The sequence below is a fragment of the Ictalurus furcatus genome, chromosome 6 (genome assembly GCF_023375685.1).
Source record: "Ictalurus furcatus strain D&B chromosome 6, Billie_1.0, whole genome shotgun sequence".
Taxonomy (NCBI): domain Eukaryota; kingdom Metazoa; phylum Chordata; class Actinopteri; order Siluriformes; family Ictaluridae; genus Ictalurus; species Ictalurus furcatus.
The window spans coordinates 6,287,315-6,303,583 of NC_071260.1; the positions used below are offsets into that span (position 1 = coordinate 6,287,315).

Genomic DNA, 16,269 nt, shown 5'->3' on the forward strand with positions numbered 1-16,269 from the left:
GGAGACCCAGCCCCCCCCCCCCCCCCCATTCAATGTAAAGCACTTTGAGTGCCTAGACAAGCAATATATGAATCTAAGGAATTATTATTAATTGTGTTATATTTGTTATATAATAATCTCATAATGAGAAATATTAGATAACCTTTCCTTTATTTAAGATAAAATGAATTTAATCTTCACTTGCTAAGATATAATTTTTTGTCAAAATCAGTAATGGGTAATATGACCCGTTAATGTAAAAAAAAAAAAAGTAATCACTTGGTATAAACAGAAACACAAATGAACTAAGTCCTGGGCCTATTTCAATAAAGCAACCTTCCATTTTGTGAAGCTCAATAACCTTTTGCCGCACATCACAGCTATATTTATTGGTCTTTGCCATTGTTATGAATGTCTAAGGAAATTTGACCTATGTTTTACCTCATATTTATACCCCTGTGAAACAGGAAGTCATGGTTGAACAATTTCCTGTTCCTAGTCACCCAAGTGTACTAAAAAAAATGTAAAACATCAATGGGAATAGGGAATCAATGGGAATAACTTCAATTATAATTTTCTCATACGAATTCATAGGGGTGTCAATAATTGTTGCACACCTATATTTAACAAAGATATTTTTAATAAACCTGTGTTTTGTTTGCAATTATTTGCTGTCCATGAGAGCAGAGTATTTTTGTGAATTTTTTTTTTAACAAAAGATCAAAAGGTTAAACAATAGAGAGTCAATTTTTCAGAGCCTTTCTCATATTTACCAAGGGTGTAAATATTAGTAGATGACACTGTATATTAATTCATTCCATGTCTGTGGACTTCTTCAGGTCACACCAATAAAGCTAACATCAGTGGTAAACATTTGCACCTACATAGGAATTGGTAAGACATTAGCGATAAGACATATTAACTAATTTATATCTATTAGCAACTGTAAGGTTGTTTGCTTTCAGAGCAGTTGGATTAAATTATGATGATCTGACAACTCTAGTAGAAATGCATGCTTTTAATCACTAATTTGGGATCTGGTGCAGCGCCACAGTTTTCGCTTTCAGAAAATCAATTTAATGACTATTTACCAAGATATCCAATAATTTTTTTTTATCAACTTTACTACTAAGCAAATTAAACTCAGGAAAGAAATACGCTCTTAATTGAAAGTACATTTGACAATTTTGTCACCATTCCTCACCAGAATGCAAATAACACAGGAATAAACTAAACATAGTCATTCTTCTTATAGCCTTTAACCCTGCTGGTGTGCCCAGACGTCTTGCTTTCAATCTGAGGACGAAATGAAGATGGATGTTTGGTTGCTTGTTTGTTTGGCACTGTTACTTCAGAAGAACGTGTGTCATATGCTGAATATGTTAGTCGCTCTTTAGTGGTTGAGCTGAAACAACAAAAATGCATGTAGAAATTTCATAAATTCATAACAACAACATGTTTATCTGAATATGCTGTAGAGGCACAAACACAATAAATTGTTAAATTATGGACAAGATATTATATAATGGACAGCATAATTTTGCTGACCCAAACATTTTACTTAGTTCCTTAGGTTTGATATTAACTTGATCTAGATAACGAAAATATAATATTTATTAAAAAAAAATAAGAAGAAGAAAGGGAGAAAGGCAATGGGATAATCTAATGATGCCATTATATTAATAATGAACTACTGAAACCAAGTAACTTTATGGCAAATAGCCTAATACACTGGGTGAAATAAGTATTGAACGTGTCGAAAAAAATTTCAGTAAATATATTTCCAATGAGGCTATTCACATGAGATTTCCACCAGACATCAGTATTAACTCAAGAAATCCACACATATAAAGAAATCCAAACATTAAAGTCCATAAATGAAGTTATGTGTAATAAAGCGGAATTAAATCTACTGAAAAAAAATGTTGATGCGTTCAGTACTTATTTCCCCCACTGTAATAATGCTCTATATGCGGTATAAGCTTCTATACAGATCCCACTATAATTTATTATAATTAACATTATCATGTTTATATAATTCTACTTTACACTCAAAAACAATGCTGGGCTGTTTCTGTAAACACATTTTTGGGTTGATTATGCTGGTGTCATGGAAAAACCATAGAAGGATTAGAGACAACGATTCCTCACTGCACCTCACCTGATCACATCACGACTGTCTGCACCTCATTCACGTTTGGGGTTAATGAGCACTTCTATATAAGTCACATTTTGTGCTGCATACATTGTCTTGTGTTTGTCTTATTTTGCCATTGTTTTCTCTCGTTATGATCCGTGGATCATGTTTATGTTTACTAGTTGTTGTGTTTTTGTCTGCATTATCTGCATTTTTAAATAATCTGCATTATCTGCATTTGTATCAGTCTCAACTTGCATTACCTGACAGCTGGGTCATAATTCTGGGTTGTTTGGTGTACTGTAAACACACTGATTGATTGCTCATGCTGGGTCAAATGGGTTGTAAGGGGTTCTTTCACAGCTGAACAGCAGCTTGGATTATTTTGATCCAGCTACTGGTTTATTCATTTTTCATTCTTTGTTGAATTTTCTTGATTCTTCACTTGCCTTCAGACTCTCACACAACTCACAGTGGGAAGGATTTTATGGTAGGTTAATATGAATATTTACCTATAATATTTTAATAAATTGTGGTGACAGCAAGCTCATTTCACTATTAAAAATACAGTCTTTGATATAGGGCTGTGGGGGGTTAGTGTTTTTTATTCTTGATATTCGGTTCAAGGCTTTCTCTGTGTTTGATATTAATTACACTAAGCAATGTCTGTCTTCCTACCTGGGAATTTCTCCAGCATGAGGTCCATCATATTGATGGACATGAGTCCTCATCTAAGATTTTGAGGATAACAGTTTTTTCAGCCCACATTTAACATGTTTTTTTGGGACATATGTTGAAGGGCCATCTGTTTCAGGACTCCTTCTTCTTCTTGTGGCTGAAGATAGTTCTTAACGACTCTAAATGTTTGGACTGTATGTCATGTGGCATGAATGAATTTGAGTGATCAGGTGCCACCCTGATGGTATAGAGTGATGGATAAGACTCTGCAGTGCCTAAAAGTTTTGTACAGATCTGAATGTTTTTAAAGAGGTTGTTCTTTAAAAACTGGTTTTATTAATGGGGGAGGTTAGTGTGGGAGGTGGGTGTTGGATGTCAAGTGTGCGTTCAGACGTTTGCATCCATTCATAAATTGTTTTGGGAAAAAATGTGAAAACTTATTAGTCACATTTACAGTTAATTTCACCCACTAGGTTGGGTCAAATGAACAACCCAGAATTCTGGGTTAAATGGTCAAACCCAGCACTTGGGTCAAACAAACCCAGCATGTGTTCTGTCTCAAAGTTACCCAGCGGTGGGGTTAAGGTTGGGTTATTTTTTAACCAAGCAGTTTTTAGAGTGTAGTATTATGCAACAGACATATGCACTTAGGTGTGACATGACTTTATAGATCTAAGACTAATACATTTATAAAGGAAGTTTATTTTCAGTGAGTTGCCAGTGTTAAGGAGGCTCAATGGTTAAGGTTTTGAAATTTCAACTGCTTGGATTGTATCCTCTGTCATAAGTTAGAGAAAAATGTTATGGTAAAAAGTAGCATTTCTACTTTGCTGTCTGTATTATTTTGAGAGGTTTAAGACTCTCAGAAATAATAATTCAGTTGTGACATTTTATGTAGACTCATAAACCTTGTATCCTAAGGTCAAAAACAATGTTGTATACATTTAAAGGAGTTATACCTTAAATGGAAGCCCTCCTTTCCTCCAAAGATGCTGTAAATCAGTCCCCCAATTATGAGAAGGACAGACCCACTCCACCCAAAATAGAGTGCTGCTCCAAGCTCAAACCTTTAAAGATGGAAAATAAATTATAACAGAATTATTTACCTTGAGTTATATTTAAAGTAGCTTTGAGAACATGTTAAGCTCAAACAGACTAAATATAAACATAGAAATAAAATGTTTTTTTTTTTGGGGGGGTGGGGGGGGGGGTTGAATTGGCTAATATTAAACACACACAGTTGTAGTTATACACAAGTTAATATTTAAGGATAGGGATGCCACTGAAATGTCAGCCAGTCAGAAATCTTACTTTCTGGCAAAAGTAAGTAAATAACTAAAAATTAAAAAGATTAAGGCCTCCAGTGAAATGTGAAATCTGACACTCACTCATTTTTACTTTCAGTTACCATCCCATACCACAGGGTAAACTGCATCCCAAAAACACTGAGTATGAAGAAGGGATACCCCCTGGATGAGATGCCATTCCATTGCAGGGCACAATACAAATTCACACGCACTAGTTGCAATTTATATTGGTTCTTGTGTCCCCCCTTCTCTTCTCTCTCTCTCTCTCTCTCTCACACACACACACACACACACACACACTCTCTCTCTCGGTACACATGTCAAAATATCACTCTTACTGTCTGAAATGCCTGTGATCCTGATTCTATCCGCCCACCTAGACCTGCCTGATCCACCCACTATTTCTGTTTGGAGCCTGTTTGAAAATCACTCTCTGCTGCTGAGGATAGCCCCACATGGGTAGCCTAAAGATTGCTGTGAGATTGCTGTGGATGATACAACACGGCTATCCTAAAGAAGGCTGTGGATGTTCTCATTTGTATAGCCTAAAGTTTGCACTTGTTAAAAACACTTTATGCCCAAATCCTATTCACTATTCAGTAGATAACTTCACTTGGATACTATAGACTTAAAGCTATAATGTTAATCTGATGCTTGTAAGTAAGTAAATTTTATTTATAAAGCACATTTAACACAGCAAAGCTGACCAAAGTGCTGAACAGAGTAAAGAAAAGTAAAATAGAAAACAGAATAAAACCAAATGAAGACAGACAATAGACAATAGAAAAAAAAATGGATTTAAATGTCTGGGAGAAGAGATATGCTTTCTTTTTAAAAATGGTATTTCAGGGTACAAGGCGGAAATCCAGTGGCAATTGATTCCCTAAATGAGGGGCAACGACTGAAAAAGCTCTATCCTCCTTAGTTTTTAAACGGGATTGAGGGACATACAGAAGAACCCTATCAAAAGATTTTTAAGATCTGCTAGTTGAATGTGGTGTAAGAAGATCTTTGAGATAAAAAGGAGCTTGATAATTAAGAGTTTTAAAGATAAACAACAGAATCTTAAACTCGATCCTAATATGGACTGGGAGCTAGTGGAGTGATGCTTGTACAGAGGATCCTTTCGACAAACTTAATAATGTTCGACATACAGTTGTAGAAGAATAATGAATAATCACACTATACAGTGTCAACCAGAATAGGATAAGTTCCCTTTTGAGTCTGGGTTCTCTGAATGTTTCTTCCTCATGCTTTCTCAAGGAGTTTTTCCTTTCCACTGTTACCCATGGCTTGCTCATTAGGCATCTAAATCTATATCCAGATTTCTGTAAAGTTGCTTTGTGACAAAGTCCATTCATAAAAGCGTTATATAAATAAAATGTAATTAAATTGAACCTGGTACCCTGGAGCTATGAGACTACAATGCTACCCACTGCATTGCTGTACTACCGCACCACCCTGAAATCAAACATTTCACAAATCGTTCTAATGTTAATGATAATTAGAAAATGGCTAAAAATGCTGCTTGCTCTTCTGAACATTGTACAGCCACATTCAAACAGCATGGTGCAGTTTCTGTCCCTGTAATATCAAGGACTGTATAATCACTAGGGCTACTCTATCCTTGCATTTAATGTGACATACATTGTAAAATCACTGTCTTTTAATGACAAAATAGGAGGCTGGCTACACCAAAGTTGTTGTCTGTGCCTAATTAAGATGATGTTTTCATTTCATGATTTTCATTTATAACATAATATTTACATCTACATACATCTTCAATAAACAGCAGTGCAGCAGATCCTCCCTGTTATGCTGCCTCATAGCTATCTTACCTAGCTAGCCAACTTATGGGACAACTGTGATGTTTATTTCAGCAGCAAGTATTGCTAGCATTAGCCAAAGTTAATCTACTAATATCCACTTACCCTCCCTATAATGACATGTAATGAGTTTTTTCTCTTCCTGATGAAACACGTTAGGATAGTTTATGCACCCGGACTTGAAGAGCCAGTAGGCTTCTGTGCTATAAAACACTCTAAAGAATAGGGAGAGTGGTTTTGTATGAGATTTGGTATCTTGTAGTTAAACTGTTGATACAACTATTGGTTCACATGGTAAAAAACATAAAATGCAAAATAATAGTACAGTGGTGCTTGAAAGTTTGTGAACCCTTTAGAAATTTATATATATCTGCAAAAATTTGACCTAAAACATCAGCTTTTTACACAAATCATAACAGTAGACAAAGACAACCCAGTTAAACAAATGAGACAAAATATTATACTTGGTCATCTATTTATTGAGGAAAATGATCCAATATTACATATCTGTGAGTGGCAAACGTATGTGAACCTGGAGGATTAGCAGTTAATTTGAAGGTGAAATTAGAGTCAGGTGATTTCAATCGGTGGGATGACGATCAAGTGTGAGTGAGCAGCCTGTTTTATTTAAAGAAAAGGGATCTTTCAAAGTCTGATCATCACAACACCTGTCTGTGAAAGTGTATCATGGCATGAACAAAGGATATTTCTGAGGACCTCAGAAAAAGAATTGTTGATGCTCATCAGGCTGGAAAAGGTTACAAAACCATCTCTAATGTGTTTGGACTCCATCAATCCACAGTCAGACAGATTGTGTACAAATGGAGGAAATTCAAGACCATTGGTCAACCAATAAAGATCACTCCAAGAGCAAGACATGTAATAGTCCATTAGGTCACAAAGGAACCCAGGGTAAATTCTAAGCAACTAAAGTAATCTTTCACATTGGCTAATGTTAATGTTCATGAGTCCACCATCAGTAGAACACTGAACAACAGTGGCATGGCAGGGTTGCAAGGAGAAAATCGCTGCTCTCTGAAAAGAACATTGCTGCCCATCTGCAATTCAAAGATCATGTGGACAAGCCAGAAGGCTATTAGAAAAATGTTTTATGGATGGTTGAGAACCCCAATTCTGAAAAGTTGGGACAGTATGGAAAATGCTAATAAAAACAAAGCAGAGTCAATTTGTAGATGTACTTTGACTTGTATTTAAACAAAAATTGTATAAAGACAAGGTATTTGTTGTTTGACCTAATCTACTGCATAGTTTTTTGAAGGTAAACATTTATGTTGAGATTGATGCATGCAACACGTTCCAAAAAAGTTGGGACGGGGTGATTTAGGACTAATAGCGATGTGACAAGTTGAAATAAGAAGGTGATGTGAAACAGGTGACGCAATCATCTAATCATAGTATTTAAGCCTCCAAAAAAGGCCTGGTCCTTTAAGAGCAAGGATGGGTCGAGGCTCACCAATCTGCCAACAGATGCATCAGCAAATAATCCAACACTTTGAGACCAACATTCCCTGAAAACAAATCGTTGGAAATTTTTGGTATTTCACCTTCTACAGTGCACAATATAATTAAAAGATTCAAGGAAGCCGAAGACCGCTTCTGAATGCGGGTGATCTCCCACCCCTTAGACGTCACTGTCTTAAAAACCATCATGAGATTTTAATGGATATCCTGACATGGGCTTGGAAATACTTGGATAAACCTTTTTCACTCAACACCATTCGCCGCTGCATCCACAGATGCAAGTTAAGGCTTTACTATGGAAAGCAGAAGCCATACATCAACACTGTCCAGAAGTGCCACCGACTTCTCTGGGCTCGGTCTCATCTGAGATGGACTGTAGCACAGTGGAATCGTGTTTTGTGGTCCGACGAGTCAACATTTCAAATAGTTTTTGGATAATACAGTCATCATGTTCTCCGGGCCAAAGAGTAAAAAGGACCATCCAAGCTGTTATCAGCGTCAGGTCCAAAAGCCAGCATCTGTCATGGTATGGGGACGTGTCAGTGCCCATGGCATGGGTAACTTACACTTCTGTGAGGACACCATTAATGCTATGTGCATATTTTGGAGCAACATATGCTGCCATCCAGAGCAGAACAAGGTTCAGAACAATGTGGACATTCAGAAGAATGTCCACATTCTGCGCAGATTACAAGTGTATAGCTGTGTAAGTAGAGAGTGCAGGTGCTAACATGGCCTGCCTACAGTCCTAACCTGTCTCCAATTGAGAATGTGTGTATTATAAAGCACAAAATAAGGCAACGGAGGCCCCGTACAGTTGTGAAGCTGAAGAAAATCATAATAGATGAATGGGGGGAAATTCCACTTGCTTAACTAACTTAAACTTAACTGACTGGTGTCTTCAGTGCCCAAACACTTTATAGGTGTTATTGAAAGAAAAGGTGAAGTTACAGAGAGGTAAACAGTCAACTGTCCCAACTTTTTGTGTGTGTGTTGCAGTCATCAGATTTGAAATGAGTGTATATTTTTGAAAATAAATTTAATTCACAAAGTAAAACATCAAATAATGTGTTACTAATGTTTCAATATAGGACAGGGTGAACTGAATTTTCAAATTACTTTTTTTTTTTGGCATGTTCCATATTATCCCAACTTTTTCAGAATTGGGGTTGTAAATGAGAAAGGTTGTGTTTGGAGAAAGGAAAACACTGCATTCCAGCATAAGAACCTTATCCCACCTGTGAAACATGGTGGAGGGAGTATTGTGATTTGGGCCTGTTTTGTGGCATCTGGACCAGGACGGCTTGCCATCATTAATGGAACAATGAATTCTGAATTATACCAGTAAATTCTAAAATGTCAGGACATCTGTTCCTGAAATGAACCTCAAGAGAAAATGGGTCATGCAGCAAGACAATGACCCTTAGCACACAAGTCGTTCTACCAAAGAATGGTTAAAGAAGGATAAAGTTGATGTTTTAGAATGACCAAATGAAATTAATCCAATAGAAATGTTGTGGCAGAACCGGAAGCAAGCAGTTCATGTGAGGAAACCCACCAACATCCCGGAGCTGAAGCTGTTCTGTACTGAGGAATGGCCTAATATTCCTCCAAGCCAATGTGCAGGACTGATTAACAGTTACTAGAAACATTTAGTTGCAGTTATTGCTGCACAAGGGGGTCACACCAGATACTGTAAGCAAAGGTTCACATACAGTGCCCTCCACTAATATTGGCAAATTGGTAAATATGAGCAAAGAAGGCTGTGAAAAACTGTCTTTATTGTTTAACCTTTTGATCTTTTGTTTAAAAAAAATTAATACAAATACTGTGCTCTCATGGATATCAAACAACTGCAAACAAAACATAGGTTTATCCAAAAATAATATTTGTTAAATATAGCTGTGCCACAATTATTGGCACCCTTTTAGTCAATACTTTGTGCTACCTCCCTTTGCCATGACAACAGCTCTGAGCCTTCTCCTATAATGCCTGATGAGATTGGAGAATACATGGCAAGGGATCTGAGATAAACACAGGTTTTCTATGGGTTTCAAGTCAGAGTACCGGGATGTCTATAGCAGGACCTTAATTTTGTGGTCAGTAAATTTTTGTGTTGATTTTGATGTATTTGGATCATTGTCCTGTTGGAAGATCCAACTATGACCCATTTTAAGCTTTCTGGCAGAGGCAGTCTGGCAGAGGCAGTCATTTCATCCACTGTTGAAATTAGATAGAGTCCATGATGCCATGTATCCATAATGTCCAGGTCCTCTGGCAGAAAAACAGCCCCAAAACATTAAAGAGCCACCACCATATTTAACCATGGGCATGAGGTACTTTTCCTTATGGAAAAGTGTGCGGCAAAACTACATCTGGTGTTTATTGCCAAAAAGCTCTATTTTGGTTTTATCTGACTATAGAACCCGATCCCATTTGAAGTTCCAGTAGTGTCTGGCAAACTGAAGATGCGTGAGTTTGTTTTTGAATGAGAATCGAGGCGCTTTTTTTTCAAACCCTTCCAAACAACTTGTGGTGATGTAGGTGAATTCAGATTGTAGTTTTGGAGAGTTTCTAACCCCAAGACACAACTAACTTCTGCAATTGTCCAGCTGTGATCCTTGGAGATTTTTTGGCCACTCAAATCATCCTCTTCAAAGTATGTTGAGACAATATAGAAACACATCCAATTCCAGGTTGATTAATACATTTTCCATTTGACTGGAACTTCTTAGTTACTGCCCTCATGGTGCAAATGGGCATTTTCAATGCTTTTGCTATTTTCTTATAGTCACTTCACATTTGGTGAAGCTCAGCAACCTTTTGTGACACATCACAGCTATATTCCTTGGTCTTACCCATTGTTATGAATGATTAAGAAAATTTGGCCTATGTGTTACCTCATATTTATAACCCTGTGAAACAGGAAGTTTCTGTTCCTTGTCACCCAGGTGTACTAAAAAAAATTTAAATATCAATGGGAATATACTTCAAATATATTTTTCTCATATGAATTCTTAGGGGTGCCAATAATTGTTGCAGACCTATATTTAACAAATATGTTTTTTTGGATGAACCTGTGTTTTGTTTGATATCCATGAGTATTTTTGTGATTTTTCTTAACAAAAGATCAAAAGGTTAAACAATAAAAACAATTATTCACAGCCTTCTTTGCTCATATTCACCAAGTGTGCCAATATTAGTGGAGGGCACTGTTCTTTTGCTACTTACAGATAAGTAATATTGGATAATTTTCTTCAATACATAAATGACCAAGTATAATTTAGTTTGGTCTCAATTGTTTAATTATGTTCTCTTTATCTACTTTTAGGACTTCTCATGAAAATCTCATGACATTTTAGGTCATATTTATGCAGAAATATAGAAAATTCTAAAGGGTTCACAAACTTTCAAGCACCACTGTATGTGCTAGATCAAGTGCTATTTTCTAAGCTGCTCATTAATGAAAAAGTGAACATGAATTGTTAAAACAAATTTGAAATTATTAACATGATCATTCCAACTGCAATTATTCATGTAGCAATATACTGGCAATATTCTAGACTCCTATTAGATTTTTATTTGAATACTTGTCATCATCTCAATCATATATCCCTATATTAGTATTTATTTAAATTGTGCTTTGCCTGTATTACATTTGAGAGGTTTATATATACATACATATATATATATATATATATATATATATATATATATATATATATATATATATATATATATATATATATATATATATATAGTTTGCGCTTATGTCTATACATATTTATACATCTTGTATATATTCTTTTTTCACCTGTCTTGCTGCTGGTGTGATGCCATCATTCCTCCATCTGGGGATTAATAGAGGTTTATCTTATCTTATCTTATCTTATCTTATCTTATAAAAACAGTGCTATTATATCATGATGGTGGGGAAGACACTATTGAAAATCCCCATCTCAGACATTTCTACACAAATTAATCTGGCAACCTTGGAGACATTTACACACAAATTACACACAGGTAATAATTTAAATGAGCCACCCAGAAAATAAAATTTTAAGCAGCTCCTAAACATGACTCTAAATTCAAGGAACTTTCTCCATATAAATATTGATGTAACTTTTGAAATGAAGTCATAAATTTTAATGTCAGGGTCTTCATGTGCTCCTTTGGAGGATTGACTGCAGACAGCAAGTGTTGAACCACATGAAATTCTCTCATTCGTCCACAGTTGAAGAGATACCAGTCAAATTATAAAACCCTGTGCTATGGCACCATCATCAGGCTCATTTGGTATACCTCCTTTATCTTAGTAGTATGCCTGACGATCTATATTTTGGTATGTATGATCCATTTTAGTGGTGAAGAAGAGGAAGAAGAAGAAGAAATATGCTACCAAAAAAAAGAGGGTTCCCATAATAATAATAATAACAATAATAATAATAATAATAATAATAATAATAATAATAATAATAATAATAACAACAACAACAACAACAACAAAACAATAATAATAATAATAATAATAACAATAATAATAATAATAATAATTATTATTATTATTATTATTATTATTCAATAAAAAAAGACATCTTAGTAAATAGAACCATCCTGAATATAATCAAATGTATCTAGTATTTCCTGTTCTAAGATAACAAACCAAATACAAAAACCAAATATATGATTACTACTTCTATATCTAAACATTTTTACTTGGTTCAAGCTTGAAATAGTTTTGTTCTATTGGCAGATAATTGTGATAATTTTAAGCATTTTTTCTAGAAAAGAAAGAAGAGAATTTTAAATTGAAAAGCTAAAAATATCTGCCAATAGAATAAGAAAATGTAAAGCTTGAAATTAGGGAAAATGTCTAGACATATGTTTATTAATCTTATATTTGGTTTACTATCATCTTATAATAGGAGACACCACATCACTGTCACTATATTCAAGATTGTTTCACTTGAATTGCACAGTTTATTGCCTTTTGGTCCATTTTAGTAAGTTTACTAAAATGCCGGAAAATGCATTTTTGCACAGAATACACACAGAATAGCCAAAGTGACTTACTTTTGTGCATAATAGTTGGGATCAAAAAACTCCACAACAATCTTATATCCATATAAGCTGTAAGCAAAAATAGAACAAAGACCTAAAGAGGAGAGAGAATAATCTGATATCAGCACAGAGAAATAAACATCAAGGTTTCACTATGGTTATTACTGAAACTACAGCAAAATTTACCTGATGTGAGATAATTAATTCCTGCCACAAAGGTAACTCTTGCATTGGCAACTTCTGACCCTCCAAGTTTGGTGCACTTCATCCCTACCAGGGCTAGAATGGCTCCAAATAGTCCCAGTAATATAGAGATGATAATTAGAACTCGACACAGATGGATATAAGCTGTTTGACAGTAGAAAGAACAAGTACACAATTAAATTACAGTAGAATACACATGACAGTTAAACTTTGTTGAAGAACTCTTTGGATCTGTAAGCTTATATATTGGATTTCATGTGGATTTTTTGTTTATTCTACACAGTGCATGCTTCTAATGTTACATTAAAGATCTGAAATTAAAATCACTTTTTTAGTACCAATCCCTGCTCCCACTGTGGTATCATTGCTTGATGTGAGGGTTACAGATGTTCCACACTTTTAAGAAGCATTTTGACTAATTTAGGCACTCTCTACAAAAAGACATTTATCTTTTCCCTTGTGGCCAGAATGGAGCTATAAGCAACATTTGTTGCATCGTCTGTTAAATGTGACACAGTGTCATTTATAAGCCATACAGCCATCTACTTGCTACCATCTACATGCCCAGTTGTGAACTAATGCCCATGCTGTGCACCATCCTGGCCCAAAGCCTCTGTCTCTCCCTGTCCATGGACCACACTGGGCAGAGTGATTGTCAGATTGACTTCCTCATTGAAAAATAAATATATGAATATATATAAATATGCTCCAAATGAACTGATCCACCTTCTTGTGGATTTGCCAATCTGGGTTTAGGCTCGCTGTGAGACTGAAAATGTTGCACTACTAGCCACACAGACTTCATTTCGAGGATGAGGATGCATGCTGATTCAGAGTCTCATTTTTCCATCATCCTTTCATTTCTAGGTTTTTCCACACACTATCCCAGCTTTTCAGGGAGGCTAAAGGCTTACATTGAAGGAGAAAAAAATGTGTGAATGCTGTTGTCACAAGTACTTACTCTGTGTGTGTCTTTTAACTTGTCATGAGCACACCATCTACGTCACTTTCATAGCTAAATATGGGCAGCTATTGAATGGTGTGCCATCCTTTATTTATACTATGCTTTCATTTGCTCACTGGTTATGTTCAGATGTATAGTTAAGTTGTTCCTACCCCACACAAACCCTGAGCCCAGAACCGACAACAAACAAAACATCACACTGGGCATTGCACACCACTTGAGATGGCCTGGCAATCATATTTTATTAGCAAGTCAATTTACCCAATTTGGCAGGAATCTATAAATCTACAGATACTTCCTCTAAAATATACATTATATGGCCAAAAGTAAATGGACATCTGTCCATCACATCCTTATGTAGGCTTTCCCCAAACTGTTGCCACAAAGTTTTAAGCTCAGAATTGTATAGGATGTCTTTGCTATGCTGTAGCTTTATGATTTCCCAAAGGGAGCTCCATGAAGACGTGATTTGACAAGTGCGCAGAGCCCTTACTTCAACCCCACTAAACACCCTTAGGATGTATTGGAATGCCAACTGTGTGCCAGGCCTCCTTGCCTGACCTCACTAATGCTCTTGTGAATGGACAAATTCCCAAAGCAACATTCAAAAATATAGGGGAAAGCCCTCCCAGAAGAGTCTAGGCTATTTTAACAGCAAAGTGGGACTAAATCTTCAATCGGATGGTTAGGTGTGCACAACCTTTCTGCCAAATAGTGTACACAGTAAAATCCCTAGTGTTGAATTAACACCCAGAGTGTTTATATGAGTCCAATGGACTCATATAAACACTGTAGGGTGTGAATTCAACACTGTGGGTGTTCAATCAACACTGGTGATTTTGCTGTGTATGTTCAATATGAGTAATGTTTTTGTATTAAATTCAAATATACGTATTGTACATAGAATATATATATATATATATATATATATATATATATATATATATATATATATATATATATATATATATGTGTGTGTGTGTGTGTGTGTGTTTGTGTGTGTGTGTGTGTGTGTAGAACTTCTGCCCCAATTTCCCCCATTTTGAATGTTTAAAGAAATTATGAGAAATCACTAAATACATAACAGCCAAATAAGCAGACTTACGTTGCAAACCAAGTAATGTTGGAAACTCCTTGCAGTCAACCATTCCAGTTGAATCAGTAGTACAATCTTTCCACAGGTTGGAATGGAAGTGATCGGTAGTGATGACTGTAGATGCGACCTCTGAGAATGTCCAGTATTCCATTGGCAGGGTGGAACAAACCAAAATCCATCCAACCACACAGGTCACAAAGGAACCAATCTCAGTGTACATTACAACTGTCCTGTAATTCATAGTTTTAATGTGCTGAATACCAAAATAGCAGGTGGAAGACAGTTAATTCTGGGCCTTGTCTTGAGGCAAAAGAGAGACAACCTACAACTTCAACTGAAAAACTCCCTTATGTTGAGATGATTGTCTAAAGCTGTCACACCTAGTCTTCTTGTCAAGAGAAGGAGGAGGTGTTATAGTTTCCATTGTCTCAGATTTCAAGGACAGTATGACAATCAACATTGTTTATAATGGACATATTTTTATAAACCTTTAGTGTGCCATTATTAGCTGTACCCATATGCTGGTGAAGTCAGTACAGGACCCTAGATAAATAAGTCTTTCAAGATGACTCTTAAGAGTTACATATTTGTATTTAACAGTCTATATTGCTTAAAGAATACAACACCAATTAATCAAGAAAACATTATTTCCAAAAAGTGGAAATCAGTTTTACACTGACAGGCCTGCTGTATTGGAAGGCAGTGAAGCATATGGGGTGAAATGTATCATTGCAATAATTTCAGCATTTTTGTTCTTGTAAAAGAAATAAAAATAAATAAATAAATTCGGTATTTATAAAACAACATCCAACTAAGGGTTTATGTATCAGCTTCCCAACATTGGGTTATTTTGAACTTGCACTGGGCATGTTTCTCTACCTTAGGCTATTGTGTTTCAAATGAGTTAATTTTAACTGTGATCTTGTGTATTATTACTACTGTTATTGTTATTGTTGTTGTTGTTGTTATTATTATTATTATTATTATTATTATAGGCATATAAATATATTTTAAAAATATGTTTTGTTTTGCTGTGATTTTCAGGTGATGAGAACTCCAAACAGTTGACACAACAAAAATGTTTTATTTTCTCTTATGAACTATGCCAAAGTGAACACCACCTCCATTATCAACATTATATAAATAATGGTAACATTAACAATCTAGCTAACTTATTCAAATGCTGTTGAGATTTCAGTAGCTTACTAGGTTTGTCAGCTAGCTAGCTAGCTCATGTTAATTCATACATGTTTCTAGCTACATAGTTTGCTATAACATTTTGTAAATGTATTCCTTACATATCCTAAACATTACCTACAGAATAGGCTGTGGCAGCCCACCCCAAAGTCACTTTAATACATTTTAAAACAGAAATTTTCATACTTAAAAACATCAAAAGATCTCAGTAGCAAGTCTTCAGTAGCTCACTCATCTAGGCTACCTGTTTATGTTTCTGCAGGTTGGATGTGGAGCTGTGAAATTATTATAATTATCCCCAAAAAGTTCTACCTTGGTCTCATCAGACCATACCACAT

The 16,269-nt window shown here is 35.5% G+C and overlaps 1 protein-coding gene across 1 annotated transcript; it reads right to left on the reverse strand.

The window, feature by feature from the left end:
* Positions 1–599: 599 nt before the first annotated feature.
* Positions 600–15,414, reverse strand: LOC128608539 (claudin-10). Its single transcript, XM_053626328.1, has 5 exons — positions 14,744–15,414; positions 12,657–12,818; positions 12,483–12,564; positions 3,754–3,861; positions 600–1,384 (listed from the first exon to the last, which is right to left on the reverse strand). Exons 1-5 carry the CDS (start codon positions 14,973–14,975, stop codon positions 1,210–1,212), a joined length of 759 nt encoding a protein of 252 aa, XP_053482303.1. The 5' UTR covers positions 14,976–15,414; the 3' UTR covers positions 600–1,209.
* Between the last annotated feature and the right edge of the window lie 855 nt (positions 15,415–16,269).